At 39.5% G+C, this 20,132-nt stretch overlaps 1 protein-coding gene across 2 annotated transcripts in view; it reads left to right on the top strand.

Moving 5' to 3' along the window:
• The window catches only part of XPR1 (xenotropic and polytropic retrovirus receptor 1), a 113,387-nt gene that overhangs the window by 7,223 nt on the left and 86,032 nt on the right, over positions 1 to 20,132 (top strand). For both annotated transcript variants that reach the window (XM_074906935.1, XM_074906934.1), the window contains exon 2: positions 133 to 184. In XM_074906935.1, the coding sequence (XP_074763036.1) occupies positions 133 to 184 (52 nt within the window). The remainder of the gene's footprint in view (positions 1 to 132; positions 185 to 20,132) is intronic.

Below are 20,132 nucleotides of genomic sequence, written 5' to 3'. Positions count from 1 at the left end.
ATAGCTTTCTGTGTCAGTTCGGAGGATAAAAGGACTTTAATTGCTTTTGTTTTCAAACAGACATATCAAAACAATGTTGGGGGTTTTTGTTAATACTAACTGTATTCCTTGTTCTCTCCCTCTCCCTTGCAGGCTTTGAAAGAGATGCTATATGCAGCTGTGGACCAGGCCCCTTCTATAGAAGGTAAGCGAATTGTAAATGAGAATCATGTTTTTCTTGGCATTGGGTGCTGGACACATAGTCCTGTTACTTTTCTGTCCTCAGTCCTCCTAAATTGGTAAACTTAATATACTGATGGGCCTTTCACAGCCTGCATGCTATTTTTGATGTTTAGAACTCTTTGTCCTCTGTCATTAGGACAATAAATGACTTTGTATAGTTTGGGACCAAAACAGCTGGATTCCTCTTGCTTATAAGGGCATTCACTGGTGGAAGTACTTTCTTCATCGCTTGAGAATAGAGCTTTGTTTTTCTGTGACAGCCAGCCACTTCGGGAGATAATTGTGCTAGAGAGATACTGGTTCCTGGTTTGTTACTGGGGATTTGAAATGTAGGAGTCTCGTCCCTTCATTCTGTGTCCTCCCTGATTTCTGCGCTACCTCTCATATGTGGACATGAGTATATTTTCTTGTGCATGTATTTACAGCTGCTGAGTTCTCTGGATTGTTTTAGTACAGCATTTGGTTTTAAGCTCATTGTATTTTGAATAGTGATGATCTGTGCAATAAGTGATGATCTGTGCAAAATTTCTCAGTAGAGCCCTTTATTTTTCTTTCCTTTCATTGTCTTTGAAGTACTGAATAGTTTTTGCCTTTGTGTTGCTTCACTCCCTAATTTCTTGCCGTTCATGTGGATTTCAAACTGGTTTTTAACCTCCTTACCTTTATTATTTTCACTTTGCAGTGCACTGTTAATTTCACTACCTCTTTGAATGTGGCTATAGGTTTCTTTCTTGCATATTTGTAGAGCAGAAGAGCAACTGCTGCTTCTAGTGTGGGCAGTTGGATAACATGAATAAAGCTAGTCACTATTAATGTTAGCTTATTAACTACTTTCTTTGTGTTGATTAGAATTGGGAAATGAGGTATAACAATTAATGTGGAAGATTTTTTTTTTTTTAATTTAACTCTACCTGCTCTTTGATTACAATTTTAAAACAAAAACTGCAATACTTAATAGACTACGCGTGTGTGCACGTGCACGTGTGTGTGTGTGTGTGAGTGATGGAGCAGTCTTTCCTTATACTCTTCAGAGGCTCGATCTAAGCTGAAAACCTCATTGAAGCAATGCTCAGACAGGTATATTCTTTAGGTTTAACCTGATACGTAGTTGCTCACTTGACTACATCTGCTAATTTTGTTAAATCAGTCTCCCTTTTCTCTAAAATGCAGGTCCTAGAACTAGATTTCTAAAGGTTATTATGGTCCTAGCATAATCTAAAATATATGGTTTATCTTTGGAAAACACAGGAAAACTTGCCAGCAATACACTGGCAAAAGAGGAAGATCTCGCTTTTTTTGAGTGGCAAAATTGCTTAAAAACCACCCACAGACCTTTCTGCCCAACAGCGTAAAACTAGTTCTCCAGCTAAAAGGAACTGAAGTATTTTGTGTAGGGCAAACTGATTATTAAATTTTAAAGACAATTTACTAATTTTGTTGAAAATCCAGCATAGTTTTATGGAAGACTGGAGCATTTGCAAGACTTTTCCTTTCTTTCTTTCTTTCTTCTCTCCATCAGTTTATTATTTACAATGGGATCAAATGGTGTCTGTGCTAAGAAAATTTTCTAGCCTATTGCTTGAATGTGACTTACTGGGTTTTACTTGTGATACGTAGAATTTCAAGGTGGGCTTTTAGTTGCTAGCTGCAAAACTCTGAAGTGTTATAATTCAGCATTTTGATTTCTTTTTTTCAGTGCTTGTGGTATACTGATGTTCTGTAATGTGCTGTGATGTTTGTGTGTAAACATATTAGAGAAGGTGAAGAATAAAATGGTACAATATTATATTTATGCTCTTTTAAATGTTAAAAGAATTTTAACTTGTGCGTCTGCCTCCTTTGATGCTTTCAAAACTTCAACAAAAGGAAAGTAATGACTTAAGACACTTTTAATGAGTAGAACAATGTTCTGTTCATTTTTTTGGGAACATGTCTCTGGACTGAAGAGAACAGAGTAATCCAAACTGTTTTGATCCATTCATGTTTAACTCTGTCTTGCCTGACCCGCCCTCAAGTAGAGAGCAGCTATACTAATTCGTTCACCTTTTGTTCATTAAATGAATGTGACTATGTGTGTGGCAACTGGATTTCTTACAGTTTGTTTTCAGGGTGTCTTTCACTCTTTTTCTCTCTGCTTAGAGTCTCTTCCACTTTTTAGTCTCTGGGTTCCTCCTGTGTGTGTGTTGCTTAGGATGGGGCCAGTCTATTTTTGCTGAAGTGATGGAGCTGCCTGTACGGGCAGAGATGTTTAAGTGGGTCCTTATGCCATTGCCCACAGGAGTGCAGAGGTGACAGAGGGAAGGCGATGTCTTTGTGAGCTGCAGCTTTAGGAAAGGGTTGTACTGGAAATGGATCAAGTTAGTGTGTGATTGCATACAAACTGTGCCCAAAACACTGCTCTAGTCCATGTCACAGGAGATGGAGCAAGTTTCTTGAACTTCAGGGGGGAAGTAGCAGCTACATCAGGAGCTGGCTGTTGGCCTGAATGTTTTCAATTTAATATAAATTTTGTGATGGATGCTTCTGTGTTTGTTATTTTAAGCTTAGCACAGAAACTACAGGAGTGTGCTACTGAAACCAAGCTTCCAGTATGAGCCTACTGTCATCTCATTTTAGACTGGTCTAACCAAAACTCATTTCCTAACTGATCTAGTTGATCACAGGCACACTGCAGATATGCATAGTTGGGTTTGATTTACCTTACATGTATTGTAAAGTGAATCTTCAGTTAATACATTGGACTGTGAAGAAAAGGGAGTTTTGTACACCAAAGCTGAGGCTATTCCTAGTTCTTATTCTGCTCAGCTGGATGTGTAATTCAGGACTTGTGAATGAGTTTCTTAGATTTCTGCTGCAGGCTGCTTACTATGTCAGTTGATAAAATTTCTATACCTACAGAAATGCTTTGTATTGCTTAGTAGAATGCTTGAAGCATTTTGGAAACTCTTCAAAACAATAAAAAGTGCTACCCAACCAATGTTGTAAGTAATAGGCAAGGCAGGTAATAGGTGAACCGTTCATTGTTAATAACTTTCAATAGGTTTGTATTTAGGAATCTCCTGTTTGTGCTTGGTCTGTGGTTAAACAAAGCTAACTTAAGAGTGACTCTTAAGCTCTGCAGCTGATGGTCCTAGTGCTACTTTAGTTGGCACAGTGTTGCTGGGAGGGGGATCTTGGCTCTAAATTGTGAAGTTTTTACTCTGCTCATTATCTAGTTATACAGTGACCCTTCTCATTGTGCTACATAGAATCATACCTATGTCTAGCTGCTTTTTCCTATTTTCAGGTAATACGCACAGACTGTGATGTTAACCAAAAACCCTGTAGATGTGAATAAGCAAAACTTGTCCAGGCTGTATGATAGGAGGAGATTGTTTATAGCTGTCCCCTGACACTATTGCATGGTGCTGTGGCTCCCTGTGTTTCATGAGTTATACCAGACTGTATGCATGTCTTTTCTGGCTGTTGCTAGCTGTACACATAGATTTCTTTAATCTGTTCAAAGATACTTTTTTTTTTCCCCCGTCTGTCTACTTTGTAATGACAGTTTTCTATATGCCAGTGTTATTCCTCCAGATGCTTATCATCTTTTTACAAGGCTTTCCCCTGATGAAACTTGCACTATCCTTCCACCTGAGCAGCATCTGTAGAAAATTAGTGTTTATTCTGTTAATTCAATCTTGTACACATCACTGGAAAAAGTATCAAATGATGCTTGATTCCCAGCTGTATGATGGAACTTGCTTGAATTTCTGGAGAATTCTCTGATGCGTGTTTGCTTTGTTAGCTGTTTATTATGTGCTGCTTACTGCTACTGGAGCAATTTGGATGAATTTATGCTGCCATGATGTTATTCTGCTTCTGAGTCCTCATGGCACAGCAGGAAGGCCTAGATGCGAGCGTGACAGGTCAGTGTGAGCCTTGACCCTGAGCTACCTTTAGGAAGAATCTCTGACAATTCAGAGGTGAAAGCCCAGCATATAACACTTGTTTTCTCCAAGGCAGAATGTTCAGTATTACAAAAGTATGAAATACTGACATCACCATGAGCACGTTGATTTGTTTGCATTCCTTGTTCCTCCTGCTGCTTCCTGTCCCATTTGTCACCTAAGTAAAACAGGTTACTGGACCACTGTTGCTTGGAATCCTCCCGATTTATTCCACTTGGTGAGCAGATGTGTCGGCATCTCCCCAAGCTCCTTACAATGCGGCTCTTCTCAGCTGCAGTGGAGATGAAAGTGTGGCTGTAAATTATTCATTCTGATTATCTGCTCGAATAGACAGAGTCCACTCTAAATATTATTTCCTAGAATATTTGTCTTTCAGATATTGAAATTTAACCTTACTTTAATGCTTGTATAAACAAACATTGTTGTTGTAATATCAGATGGTACAAGAGTGTTCTGTTGTATCCTCTTATTATGGGGATTACTTATTATGCTTAACCCCAATCCTGAATTCCAGTGGCACCTTTTGACTGAGGATTGCTGCTGGGTGAAGGGCTGTGTGGGGCTGGAACGGTGTAACAGCGTAGGAGTGGGGAGTACGGGTCCTTTAAGGTAGAACTCAAACCCAAAGTTAATAGGTGACATTAAAATAACATTTGATTGGTAGGGGAAAAGCTTTAGTGGTACTGGAGATTCTCTGCTGGAACTTGTAATCTGTACGGTCACCTATTTATTTGTGCTAGATTAGAAAAGCAAGAGGTGTAAGTCTGGGACATCCTGAGAGTGCCAGCACTGGGAGCTTGTCCTGTGTGGTTACACCCTTGTTTCTGCTTTAATTTTTGTGATGCACTCACCGTGTTAACTGATAGCTACAAATCTTTAATTTGGATTTATTTCTGTTACTAAATAAAATAGTATTCTTTAGGGTAGTAAGTAATCTTCATGAATAAGCGGGGTGTGGGAAATCGCATTCTTTTTTTCCAAAGGAAGTTATGAAGCTGACATTTTTTTATATGCAGACATGCTTTGTAGGGTTGATCAAAGGTTTACGGTTTGTCTGTATATATACAGATGTCTTCTTTTTATTTCAAAATAAACGTTTATTTCCAATTGCATAAGCTTATTTTGTAGCCTGTCGAGGTTTTGTTTACGTGGGAATGCTTAGACTCAAGGAAGTCTTCAACAGAACTGCTTCACATCAGTGACTGTGAAGCAGCCACAAGCGGATAAATGCTTTGTCTTTATTTCACTATGTTGTTGCACACCCATAAAGGACAAGGGAATTGATGTCCTTCTGAAGGACACACGTGACTGCAGGTTGCTGTCCTACACCCTTGATGCTGGTCCTCAGTTCTGTGCAGATTGTGATTCAGTCTGGAGGCCTCCATATTTGTAAATAGTATGTAAACTCAAAACAAAATAAAGATCCCATGACAGTTCTCTTCCCAGTTGGAGACTACATATTGGCCTAGCTATAGAAAGATAGGTTGTTTGGCTAGTTGAAAACATTAGCTTCCAGAGCATGCCAATGTTCGACAGGAGGAGAACTTGGCTGCATACCAGCATTTAGAGAAGGAGGTGATATCTGGTTTCTCTTAGCCGAGGGCAATAAAATTTGAAAGGTAAACAGTGCATATGGTTGTAGTAGGGTGCAGAGTAGTGTGAGAGAACAGCTGGATGATCATCAGAATTTTTGGAGCACAGATGCCTATATGAAACTTAGTGTACTGTGTTCTCATGTAAAAGTCATTTTGCTATCAAAAGCAATCTGATATTCAGAGCAAGTCAGCACTGAGACTGACCCTGGTGCTCGCTTTCAACGCATGCCACTTTTTGCTCCTTTAGAGTAATGCAGGCCCACCTATGCTGTTGGTATAGTTAGTGACTTCCTCAGAGGTACTGAGGACCAAGTGATTGAATTCTGTTTAACCATTAATTAGTGTGACGTGGGTGTGAAATAAAGGTCAGGTCAGAGCTGGAATGACTGAGAATAACTTGTTGATAGTGCAGACAACTGGCCAATATAAGCTTTGATTTTACTACTGTCACATAGACCACAAGCTCTGCTGTTCCTGGGGACTGGTGTGCTCAGGGGCCTGGCCTGCATGCAGATGCTGGTTCTTATGGACTGCAAGTTTGTTGGCATTTTTGCACCTGGCTGTGAACCCTTTCAGTTGTTGGAAACCACTTGCTCCAGAAAGTCCGTGGGAGGGTACCCCTGGTGCAGAAGGGAGCTTCCCTGGGGCTCTCTGGACTGGTGTGGGACCAGGCAGGGTAACAAAGATGGTTGTGGTAGGAAGTGGTTTAGCAGGTTGATTGTGTAGGTCACTGTTTCTTTCTGAAGGAAGCTTGTGATTGTGGCTGCTGGAAACACTGGACTTCCTGACAGTTTCCATTTGCTCTGTTGCCGGCTCCTGGGCTGATATGCCACTTCATGTGTCCCTAGAAGCTGGGAAGCTTGTGTTGTTGCTGAGCAAGCCTTTTTTCTTCTCTGTTTTCTGATGCATTCTGGGTAACTTCCTCAACAGCTCCAAGAGCTTTGAGGCATTAACACTGGGTAAAGAACTTGAGTCTGAAGTGTACCAAAGTATAGGCTGAAGGCAGTTAACAGGCAGTTAATTGCTTTGTAGTTTTGTTCTGTACCTTCTTTTATTCTTTACTTAAGCGTCCTTTGGTATTGAGTACTAAAACCTGTTAAACCCAGGATAATCAACGAGCTGTATGTAGCTCAGGAGGTAATGGTGAAAGCTGGACCTGGTAGTCAAGTCTGGCCCATGTGAAAGGGCTACACTTAGAAGCAGGTTTTTCTGGAAAACTGCTTATCAGTCCTGCTGTGGATGATTCTTTAATTATGTATTTAGGGTAATAGTAACATCAGAAATGCTCGATTGTGCCTTTTCTGTCCTCTTTTCCTTCCTGCATTTGCTTTCCAGTAATTTAAAAATGACAGCCTGTTACTTTTTTGGTGGTTAGAGGAATTAACTGTGCTCATAATTTAAGTGGTATGTGCCAAGTTTCATGTTAGTGGTTAACACTTGAAGGTTGGAAAGTAGAAAAAGATTCGCAAAGCTGGAAGATTGAGACAGCTGTGCCTCAGCACTCCTGAGACAACTGAAACATCAAACAGCATTTTGGCTGAAGACATGAAGAAACACTGCACATGTATATACAAGAGGCCAATATTTATTGCTTTGTTTCAAAAAAAGCCTGCGCTAGGTATCCTAACAGCAAGATTTAGTGTGCATGTAGGAGGCAGCCTCTGGTTTCTAGTCATTCCCTTGGAGCTGTATTCGAAATAGATGATTTGAATTATTAGACAATTAAGATTTTGGATGAGACTATAGCTACTTGGTGAATAATGCAATATGAATTAAATTTGATTGGTTTCTCTCTCTCTTTAAAAATGCATGCTGCAGGCAAGGAAATGAGCAGAATATCCCTGGAAGGAAATCTCATGCTTCTACATTGTAGCTGCTTGTAAGAGGCCTTAGAAAAGTGGCCAACCTGCCAATACCCCATGGAGTCCTGACATCTCTGTGTGAAGCATTAGAGGAGCAAAGGCTGTCCCCTGGGCACCCTCCTGCTAGAGCAGTCCTTTCAGTTGTGTCGCCTTAATCTGCTGTAAGCACACTGTGCAGTGGCTATCGCAGTAATGGTCTCTGAACACAAGAAGGTCTGTCTCTTTGATTAAGTAATTTTAAAATTAGCAAGGATGTAGTGAAAAGTCAACCCAGTCCTGGTCATGTTTCTTTTTCCTGATTCCTGAAGTAGAAACGAAGAGTAGTTGTATATTTCATGTGGTGGTTTGTTGTTTTTTTTTTTTTTTTACAGTGTATCTGTAGTTTTGTAGTTTGACTCCTTTTTAGTAAAAGTAGATAATGAATTCATTTTGAAATGTAACTGTGCTTTTTGTAAATACATAATCTTTAACTTTAGTTACAGCATAAAACTGCAGAATTACAGCATCTTAGCTTTACAAAGCCAGAGTTAAAAAAAAAAGAGTTCGAAAGTATAAATTTTATTCCATTTATTATATAGCCATATATTTGAGATTGATTTATGCTACTTTTGTTGAGTGTGGCAAGCTTTCCCTCTGAATTAGCACAGCCTAAATGTAAAAGTCCAATCCTATGGTTCTGCTCCCCTGTGAACTGAGGGGGGGCGTAGCTTCAAGAGAACCGCAGGGAGGTATAAAGAATATTTTACTAATGTGTGGTATGACAAGAGTACCTAAAGCTCCTTAGTTGTAAGGCAGCAGTGCTGTGAGTCAGAGTTGTGTATGTTCAGCTAAAATCAAAAAGAAAACTGCATAAAAATACACAAATCTACTTTTTAAAGTAGTTACTGCTCTGTCCAGGAAGGTGACTGGCATTGTGGTGGGCACAGAGTGCCACGGGGACGGTGCAAAGCCCATGGGCGAGCACACCCTAACCTGCATATTTGCAGGCACTGGCCCTTGCGCTGCACACTCAGCAGCTCAACTTCCCCTCCGCAGAGGGGAAAGCCTTGTTTATCTCCTAGGAGATGGAAAACCCATTTCTACTTCCTGATGAAAAGCTGACAGGCTATTTAACAAGAGAGGCAGGCAGTGTGATTGGGAAGAGGGAAATTGCATGCCATAACATACCATTATAAATGCAATTTATTTTGCATGTGCTATATAGCTTCAGGCACACATTTTGGAGGGTGTGAGAATTTTTTGCATGCTGAAATGTGAGCTCTAAATAGCAAAGAGAGGCAAATTTGGTACTGAGACTGTTGTTTGTAGTCTTGGTTTTATTTTTGCTGTAATTGCTCAGCATGCTTTTATAAATGCCTCTAATGTATTTGTAGGGCAGAGTGCAGAGAAGCTGAAAAGATCAGCATGAGCGAGCTGTTAACTCAGGATCAATCTTGTCCACAGTTGCAGGGTTGTTCTGAGATGGGGCCAAGGCTGCTCTTCTGGTACTGCGGTTGCTGGTGTCCTGTCCCTGCGCAGCTCTCCAGGACAGCTCTGCTGAGACCGAGCAGTTTAGTACCAACTAGCCTGGCCAGCTGTTAGTCCCATAATGTGTCAGCTACAGGGAAAAATGGACATCATTGGTCCAAACCTGAATTCTTTGTTCTCACCATTTCCTGTTCTAGCTGATTGATCACATACATGAGTTTGTTGTATCTTTGTATTTTTAACACTGTGTGTAGGGGCATCAGCAGCAGTTACAGTGTGGTTGCTGATCTGTGAACCCAAGTATGCTTTCTAAAGGCAGCTCCGTTATGAGCACAGCTGTAGGAATGAGTCACAGGTAATGCAGTAAAATGGGTATAAGGTAGATTCTATAAATAGGTCAAAGGAATTTGGCTTGTACTTCAGTGTTTGGTATAACTTTGTCTTCCCTAATCAGCAGTAGCAATTATTAAGCAAGGAAATAAATAATCTGAAAGCCAGATAAAGCATTCCCTGTTACTTTATAGTCTTTCGTATATGCCAAATAATCCTTGAGCTCTGCAGCAGTCCAGGACAAAGGTTCAGTTTCTCCCCTGCCCAGCCACAGGAGAACACGCTTCTCCATTAGAAGCCTGGGTCAAGGCTTGGTTCTGCTCACACCTTGGTGAACACAGGTGCAGGAAAACATTTCTTGGGAGTTTCATGTCATTTTGAAGCCTTTAAGAGGTTACAGTTCACTGTAATCTAGAGACAAGAAGGCTTCCCAGAGAAGGCAAAGGAAAGAGAATACTCAAAATATCTCTTGCTTGTCTGTGATCGAACTGGATTGACATCAGTGTTCACAAGTGATAATTGTGTATATAAAGGTTGCGTTTGTGGGTTTCAGATGCTGTAGGTGATGCTCTTACATAACATTAATTTATGGTGTAGATTTAATTAGTAGAATGTTGATAAGACTTATTAAAACTTGGTAAAATATGGATTGTGAATGAAATTTTGAGCAGTTGGAGGCAGAGAGGTTAGAGACAGGCTGCAGACCTTGTAGGGTTTGCCACACCTGATCAGCCCCATCTGCTGTGATGATTCTGGCAGCAAGGTGACTGCTGTTTCTGGCGAGCACTTCACATCCCGCGAAAATACCCTGTATCAGGTGCGGCTTTTAGCAATACATCAGCAATGGGGAGTCTGCCACAGCTTTAAGGCTGTTCTCTTCAGCAGATGTCCCCATTGTGGTGAAGCCTCAGACAGTGAAGGACCACAAAGGACAGCAAAGGGAAAAGGTGAACAGGTTGCTGTGTGCGCAGCCAGCCTGCCAGGAGCTGGGTCAGGGCTTGGCCCTCGGCTCTCAGAGGGGCTGCGCTGTGGCCTGGAGCTTGCCAGGCTGCCTTTGGTTCCTGGCTCACATTTCTGTGTACATGTGGACACTGTTCTTCCCCAGCTGGTGTCTTTGTCTCTGGTGTCAGCTGCACCCATGTCTTCCTATAGTTTGCTACTGTCGGTGTTAAATAGGACTTGGAGCTCGAGTCTCAAAGGCTCCGAAGGTACCAACAAAAGAGCTTTCAGATCTGCCCCTCCAGTTTTAGAAATCCAAATGCAGCTGAGCCAGAATTGATCTGTACCAATTTCCCTTTCAGTTTCTTCTGCTTTCAGCCAGCTCCTACAGATTAAATTCGGCTTTTGTTCTCAGATGATTGAGCTGGGTTGATGTGGCTGAATGCTAATGCAGCGTTCTAGATGGAGCAGATGCGCACCCGCTCGCTTTCTGGCTAAGGAAGAATTCACCGTTAGAAGGTGCATGATGGTGCTTGGACTTGCCTAAGCACAAATACAAGTAATGAATTACTCATCAGACACAGAATTCATTTCCCTGGGGACAGGAGCGGGAAGCTGGTACAGCCCTGCTGTCAGTCAGAAACTGCTGATGTAGCAGCTCTTGCCAGCTGAGAAGGTTCCCCCCACCGCTGCTAACACAGGCTAGGTTGCCAAATCATTTCATTTAGTATTTCGGTAGTGGTGCAAGTGCTTTATGGCATGTGCTTAAAGACTTTGGACTCTTTACCTAACTTAAATAAAATATTAACTGGCTATTTTGAAACCACAGGCATCAGACCTTAATTGCAGCAACTCTGCAGTCTCCTACATGTGAGGTAGTTTTACTGAATCCTATTTATGTGATAAGCAGGGTATGCCAGAGGGGTTTGCCATCCTCTATCAGTTTCAGGAGTGATTTCATGGTTATAGAGGTATATGAGTCATAATGGGGTGCATTTGGGAAGAGATGTTTCTGCTCCATCACCTTTCTAATCTTTAGCTACAACTATAATTTTGTTTTGGTTTTTTTCTTGTTAAGTGTTCAGCTGTGGCATGTGGCTTGTGGTGGCTGGTCTCATGTATGATAATTAGTTTCTAAGATGTGTGGAAGTTTTACCTATCAAATATGCAAGAGAAATTATGACGTTGTCTTGTACATAATTAGATCAACGTCTGTTTGAGATTTTCATTTGTGCACTGTTTTACTCTTTAGGGTGGGTAAAAAAAGTTAGTGTGGGTATTCTCATCCTGCCTGATGAATTTCCCCATCATAACTTCCAGCTATGCTGATCCATTGGAGAGCTGCCGTTATGGCTCCCAGCCAGTGTGTCAATTTTTCTGTTACCTTTGCTGGACAAACACCATGTGCAGTAGCAGATAAATGAGTCTCCACCATAGCGAGGGGAAGTGGCACAAGAACCTTAAGATTATGGCTGATACTGTGGGCTTTTGAATGATTTTTTTTTTTTTTTTTTTTTTTTTTTAAAAATACTGACTAATGCCAAAGCCTTCCAAATACTAGCATCCAGTCTGCTGTAACTTTCTGGTACCTGAAGGCTTGATTTTTATTAACTCCTATACTGAATGGTGCTGGAAGTGCACAATTAAAATATTGCAGAGGGATTTATTCTGAATATTGCAAGAAACTGGGATTTACATGAAACTGCTGTTGTGTACTCTTTTATCTGAATATTTGCAGTTACTTCAGTGAGATCATGTTGGAATTTGAAAACAGTCTTTCTGTCAGTGCGTAGTCTGGAGAATGGAAGTATTCAGTTTCTGGTACTGTAACGTTGCTGTATGATCCCTTTATACCACTTACAGGAGATCCCACTTGAAATACTCTAAATTGGAGAGAGGGGGAGAAGCTAAGACGTGGTGTTAAGTACCACAGCTGTCTTGAGTTCTCTTGCAGGTATCCATCAGACTTAAGTCTTCATGTGGTTCTGCTGTTGTAAGGTTTTTTAACAGAGGAAGTAAACCCCAAGCCTCTCAGTATTAACTGATGTCAGTGCAGGTTTTCATCTTTTAGGAGTAACTTGTAACTGTACCCAAAGAGATGGTATTATTTCAATTAATTTTTTTTCAGATTACAATATTTGGCTCTAATAGAATGGAAAAAACTGCCACCGTGAGTTCTCTTCCCATTCTTATGTTTAATTTTTCCACTCTCTTGGCTAGGCTAAGCCAATATGTCTTGGACTGCTTGAGAACTGGCCTTCTGCCATTCTCTATGTTTTTCAATTTTAAGTTTATTTACAGAAATTAGCAAAATTGAGGAAGTTCTTGAAGTACTGTGCTTAGAGTTCTGTGTATGGTCAGAGTTGGTAACTTCTCTGTTTAAAGTGTTTGAGTCTTACTTGTGGATTCAGATTTGGTTTGGGTAATCATTTGGTCATGCTGTTCTGGTTTTAGTCTTTCAAGGCGTACGTTGATGAGATTTTTTTAATACTAAGTTCTGCTTCTGATTTTTAGTTAGACTTCAGTTCTGCTGTGTCAGAAGTGAGGGCAACTGCTTTGTGCTTGCAGCTTCTAGATTATGCAGCATTCTTTCTGGTTTGCATAATGTTGTGCTGATCTTTGTTGGAAAGTTAATTTATCTAGATCTTAGTTTTCTGTGTTGGAGGGTGACAAGAGGTTGCATGAACTGAAAGCAAACTCTTAAATGGCTGCTTGAAGCCTAAACAAAACAGAGAGCATGCCATCGGAGAGCGAGTTCCTTGTTTTTGTCTGGTGCCTCTTGTACCCCACGCTTGGTGGAACTATTTGTTGATGGAGAGGAAAGTTCATAGTTCAGTTGCAAAGACCGTGGCTGTTTCTGAGATGAGGCGGAAGAGAGGAGGCAGCTTCCGATCTCTGATTGCATAGCTCTACCGAGCACCGTGTCTGCCCGCTGACCTTAAATTAATCTTCTGTGCTTTCCTTCAGTGTGTGGGAGAGAAATTACCTGTTCAGATCCTAATAAAAAGTGGCCTATTTAATAAGCATTCTGTACATATATTTATTTACAAATATTCTTGATCTTTAATTAAGGAATCGAGCTCTGTTACTTGCTGCTTGCTCACTTTCAGGCTGGGGAATCTACAAGAAGATGACTGACTGCAGAATTTGATGGCTCCACGCATCTGTCTGTTTAAAACAAGCAGTTTTGCAGCTGATCAAAGTGGGAGGATTATGCTGCTGCTGTGGAACTAAACTGGTGAGGGGGAATAAGTGGCAGCTCTGAAGCAGGCCTGCCTGAACTGATAGGCTCTTTGTTGTTGTCAACAGGATAATGTGAATAATTTGGAGGTTTTTTGTTGCCTTTTTTTTTAACAGAGGTGTTGTTCGTTCTCTTGGAATATTTACTCTCGCATTTCAAACCCTTAGCTGAGTTACTTTTAACCAAAAGCTGTATTACATATGTTCCATATGTAGTGCAAAGTTTATCTTCACCTAGCTGTAGGGAATGTAGGGCATCCTCTTTGCATGTGGGCTTTTGGAACACTTTTCTGAAGAAGAAAAGAGAGATTTTGTATTAATAGTCTGAATGTAAAACCTGCATGGAGACTTATGTGTTTTAAGCAGTATATTTATCACAGAAATGGAGAAGTATCTGAAACTAGCAACATGTTACAGATTAGTGTTGCCTTTTGTGCTATAGGTCAGGTTGTGTCTTTTCTCCCCATACATTTTTGGCTTTATAAAATTTACCAGATATTCTCATCTAAATGGCATTTATTTAGGTAGCTGTATTCAAAGGCAGTCTTTTTGCTTTCTCTCTAATACTGCTTTTTATTAATCTAAAAATGTACCTGTATGTATGGGAAGTATTTGTTATCAGCCAATACAATCTTCATAATATAAAAAGAAATAGCTTTTAGAGCAGATAATTTTCTTCATGTGTTTCATTTGTGTTTGTTTGGGGTTTTTTTTACAATTAATCTATGGACGTAAATTTAAAATTATTTGCAAAAAACTAATTTTCCTAGGTTGAACTGAAACTCATGCAAGTTTTGAAGTTAATAAAAAGAAGTTAATAATAAAATAAATAAATGAATAGCACACACAAACATTGATCAAGAGGTTTAGGAATTAAATCTGTGGAAATGCTGGCAATCCTTGTCCAGAAAGAGACAGTTGAAGAACTAAACCAGCTGCTATTAGCTGCGTCCCCTTTGTGGATGGTGAAGTTCTTGTCTCTAGTTTTTCACTGTTATTTATTTCAAGTTAGAAAACCAGTAAAAAGTTGAAGACTTCCCTGTTAAATCAAGAGTAGAAATATGTCAACGTGTCAACTACAATCTGTTTCCAGTTACTGCTCCTGTCAAATTGGTTACAATTACAAAGTACAAGTAGCATTTGTGATATCAGATCATTTTTAAAGGCAGATTTAGTTTAATAGCTTTCCCTTGTCATTTTATTTTTGTTATAGCTTTCTCCATACTGCATAGTGATGAATTTTACAACTGAAGTAGGAGTTAGTCTGATTCTCTGACAAGCTGATTTTGATTCTGGCTGTATCTTTCTTTTATAGATATTTCATATTTTTTATCACAATATTTCATTTATATTTTTTGGGTAGCTAATTTAGTGTCTGGTAACCAAAAATGCTTGCATATTCTGTGAAACTTTAGTGCAAGTGTTTGAGCTTGCAATATATGCAACTATCAGAGTAGAGGAGGAAGAAGCAGAAAACTGGTCTGGTTTCTGGGCAAGGAGTGAGTTCCTGCAGAAGGTATGATGCTTGGCAAGGGGAAAAAAACAAGATTGATAGTGTTGAGCTGTTCCACTCCTTGTGTTCATTAAACCTTGTAAAACTGTTGGAACAATGACTCACTCTCTTAAGAGGAAAATAAGATAATGTGAGTAAGCTCAGAGCCTTTATTGCTCTCCAGTACATTGTTTATATATCATAGAATCATAGACTGGTTTGCATTGGAAGGGACCTTAAAGATCATCTAGTTCCAAACTCCCTGCCATATGACATTGCCATCCTTAGAATAGTTCAAATGGGTCTGCCACATTACTCTAAAGGTATTTCAACTTGCTTATCTCCTAAGCAAAAGTCTCATATCTGGGAATAAGGTCTGTCATGCCTTGCCTCTGAAGTTAAGTTTGTGTGGTGGATGGGCTGTTTCTTTTATCTTTTTTTGCAGAATTTTATTGAAGCATATGGCTCTATGATATTGAAAAATATAGGCTTTGATGTGCACCTAATTAGGCGGTTGTGATTCTTAGCCCATTGCCTGTATGTGAAAGCTATTGAAAGGGTACACGTATGTATGCTGGTGTATATTCTCTTAGAAACCATGAACAGTGTAGACTGAGGCTGTAGAAAATGGATTGTGATTTTTGTCATGATTGAGAAGCATGAAGAGGTTTGCTGGTGGGTTCTCAGTGCCTTGGAGGTTATCATCTTTAATGTTTTTCTGCATCATGATCATCTTACGTGACACCTGATGACTTAAGCTACTGGGGTTTTCTGTTTTCCATGAACTGCTCTCTTGCAAGCTTTCCTCTTTGTGTTTTTTCCCCCTCAAATTGTCCTTTCAATGAGGCAACTGGACTAATTTTGTTCTGTGAGCATCTTATGCTAGTTATCAGGATGACTGTCCAGTTGCTAAGAGAAATTCTTAAATAATAGCCAGATTGCACCTCATTCCATGATCCACTGCTGTAGTTGGTTTTGGTGTGAAAATTTACTGACAATGAACTTCATTTAAGCTTCCCTAGCAGTTGATCCTGGCAAAGACCAAGGACATGATAGTCTGTTTATGAGAGGTAGCAAGACGGAGTTTAGTCCTCTTGCTGATTTGTGCTCTGCATTGCCTGTTGCCAGCAGTGCGAGCCCTCTAGGTTTGGCATCTCCTGCTCTGCCATGGGTCCAATGGAATTTCAGACATTTCACTGTGTATTAGGATTCTAATTTTTTATATTTAATCTGTTTAAGGTTCCACTTTACATATTTAAAGCATTTCCTTTTGGGGGAGGGTTGCTGCTTGTTTGATTTGGACTTTGCAGTTAGCTTTAATCAGCAGCATGGCATTAAGAAGTTTATCTGGGTACAAGCTTGAGGATGAAAAAGAATCTTTCTGGCTTTTCTCCATTCTTGCCATTTGTGTATGAAAGCGTGTTGGAGCTTTCCCTGATGATGCTGGTACTTCATTTGAATATCTTGGAAGTGACTTCTTATAATAAGTATATTTATCCTGTGGAAAAAACTTTAATCATCTAGATTTTGTTTTTCATTACCTCCCCATACCCAGTTTGAAATTAATTAAATCTAGTAGAGTTTCAAAGACCCTTAAGGACTTGCAATGTTAGAATGACTCATTAACTGTTCTAATTATGTGACTTCTTGGGCATGCCTGTGTGCTTCAGGGCAAATAGGTATAATAATGAATACAGGATACCCGGCCTAAATGAAGGCTTCTCCTTAAATGCATCTGGACAGCTGGTGTGAGTGTAAGAATTAAAAATGCAAAATACAGTGATCTTCCAGATGATAATACATGGCCACTGTACATGGATGTGTTTATTTGGCAGCTACTTATTTGAAGGGCTGAAAAACTTGCCACAGGACTTTCTCCCAAGGGTTAATGGAGGATTTAGTTGTTTGATATTCTGAGTGCTCCTTGCTCTTGTTAAAATCAATAGAGACAGTTTTTAAAAAACTTTTTTTTAACAGCTATGAAGGCAAAAAGCTTTTCTCTGTGAAGCAAACGGATCTATATTTTCCTGTGATTGATGCAGGCTGATATGGGCAGCTTTTGAAACTCAAACTGCAGGCAGCTTCTGGTATCTGTATTGCAGGTAGCTCCTCTGAGGTGGACTTGTAGATAAGGCTGTTGTGTAGGCCTCTTGCAGCATTTAATGTCAGAAAGGTGAGCTGCAATGTGTCAATTTTATTAATGTAAGTTGAAGCAATGATAAAAGGAGGTGGTAATTTGGAAAAGTGTATTTTAAAGAGCAGTAAATCAGAGTATTTAATTTTTAACTTCAGTTTCTGTTCAGGAGGGGTATTCCTCACAGTATAAGAGAAGCTCTTAAACTAATGAAAGACCTAATGTCAGGAGCAGAGATCCCAGCTTCTTGGGAGAAGTGGTATTTGATGATTTGTCTTGATGGTAATCGTGCAAGAGTTAGGCTGCTTGTTGCTATTTCCAAATAGCAGTGAAGTAAACTTCTGTTAGACTTGGGTGGTAAATGGCTTTCACCTGTGCTTTGTCATGGAGGCCTGAAAGGAAGGCATGCTGGCACTCCAGAGTTTGTTTAGATTTGCCAAAACAGAGTTCTAGTGTATGTTACTAATTTGTTGTAGTATCAAACATGTCTTTTGAAAATGCTTGTTGGAAGGCTTCATTTTGAACCATGAGTGAGGAAGGCGAAGTTGTTGATGTATCTCTGTAAATTGAAAATAAACCTAAAAGTAACTTTCTGTTACTCTGTCAAAAAGTGATCGTTTGGAATCTTAAATGGTACCTACAGGGAGTAACAGAACTGGTCCCATTGGAATGAGTTTGAAATTAGAGCTTTACAAGCAAATATGAACTGAGGACTAAACACTGTACCACCACCACCACCTCATGCTAGTGGGTTAGGTTTATTTTTGTTGTTGTTGCGCTTTTTTTTTTTCCCTCTTGTCACCCTGGAATAGAGAAGTCCCTGGTGACATTTCTTACAAATGCAGAATGCTTTTAGGAAAAATGCTGCTGTTGGAGGTTAAGATTCTGGAGTGAGCCATGTGTTGTTACAGTTTAGTAACCAGAGGATACTGAACAATACAGAGAGCTATGTGGAAGACAGCACACGTTTTCCAGTTGTAGGCAAGAACTGGTTTTCTTGTGTTTCCTTTAGAGAAACAATCAGGCTCATTAAGATGATTAATTAATGCAGTTTTCTGCCATTAATCTTTCTGAACACCAATATATGTAGCATGCAATAAAATCCATTAACATGCCGTGACCCTGTGCTAATTGTTAAACTCTGCTCTTCAAACAGTTTTATACTAAGGTAGATACACATAGATTATAGTGGGGTAAGAATGGCTCCCTCACAAATGAAAATATTTACATTGATAAAACAGATAATAATATTCTCTTGCTCTTCAGTTGTTGAATGGCTTGAGTATGTCATTAATGCTATTAAAAATTATTAAATTAAGAGTGAGGAAGACATGATAAGAAAAGGGAGAAAATCAATGCATCATCACCTGTGTTAGGTTGATCCATAAAAGAACTCAGTTAAAACTTCTTTATTTAAACTATTCATCATACACTTCACTGTCTTTGGAAAATGAAGATGAGGGAAAAATGAGCACAGTCAAGGTTTCAGATAAACCACATGTTTCATGTGCTTGATTTGGGTGACTCCAGTACAGTGGAAATAAGCACCCAACTAGACTTACTAACTTAAGGCAATCTTTCAAAACCTAATCAAAATGCTAGTGAGAGCTACATACTAAGAAATTTTACAGAACCTTTTGTTTTTACTGTTTTAGAGTAGTAATGTGAATACCTACTTGAAGAAAAATATGATGTGCCTAAAAAGATAGACAGTACCTGAACTTAAGGGAGAATAAGATGGAAAGTTAAGATGACTGCAGTGACTAAAATGCTGATGGAAGGCAATGCTCATCTCCAGAATGATGGATAAAATCCCATGCAGCTATGTTTAGAGAAGCATGTGATTATCTTCATGTTCCCAGTTTTATCAAAGGTGATTATTTACATCTTACAAATTGATGTTTCTTGTTTCAATATGCAAGGCATTCTCAGTGCTGTTCTTCAGTTGATTGTAGAAAGTAACTGGGGGAGGAAGATTTATGGCTACGTTTACTCATAATCTCAGTATGTTTTCATTTGAGTCAGTTGAAAGAAAGAGGTTGACCTCTCATAAGAAATCCCTGTGAACTCGTAATTCAGGTAAAAAAAAACCATCAACCAAACCAAAAACCCTCCACCAAACCCAAAACATTACTGTTTTAACATGTCTGTTTTAGACAAAAGGATATAAATTATAGATCAACTTTTTGGAATCCTTTTTCTAAGAGAAAACTTTATCTTTTTAAGCAGATGCTACTTTAGAGTGTGCAGGAGCGGTGAATTTTTGTTAGGGTAGTGGCGAATCTCTGAGAAACTTCAAGACTGAACAAATCTCTCCTTGAAAGTACTGCTGGTACTGTATATACTGCACCTACTTGGGTCATGTTGCTGGACATCCATGAGGACACACATCTGCTCTTGCCCTAGCAGGAAGCTTGAATCTGTGATACAATACTCGGTTTGAATCTGTCTGATATTCCTTTAGATGCTTTTGGTGTCTCTGGCTTTCAGGAAACTTTTTTGAAACTTCATCAGACAGCTTCAGCTTCAATGGATATTGAATATGATTTGTCCAATGAAAGCCATCTGTTATCTATTTTGGCAGCCTTCAGTTAGTAGCATTCAAAGAAAAAAAAATGCTTCCCTCAGTGCTGCATTTTTTTGCTTTACCGTCTTCAAACAAGTTAATTTTGTGGTGTTCATCCACTTGCCCAAGTTTCTTATCTCTGCAATCCAGACTTGAGGATTCACTTGTAGACTTAGTATTTGGGGATTTGGAAGGGAGAGGTTTGGGGGTAGGAAGTAGTGTTATCTTTAGTTACTTTTGCATTTTTTCCATTAATCTTCATTTATACTATAAAACAGCTTAAAACTATATTAATTTCAACTGCTGAATTGTGGAAATTGATTTTTTGTGCTGTC

Source organism: Athene noctua, chromosome 5, assembly GCF_965140245.1.
Source record: "Athene noctua chromosome 5, bAthNoc1.hap1.1, whole genome shotgun sequence".
Taxonomy (NCBI): domain Eukaryota; kingdom Metazoa; phylum Chordata; class Aves; order Strigiformes; family Strigidae; genus Athene; species Athene noctua.
The sequence above is the reverse complement of the archived record's forward strand: the minus strand, read 5'-3'. Positions and strand labels throughout refer to the sequence as shown.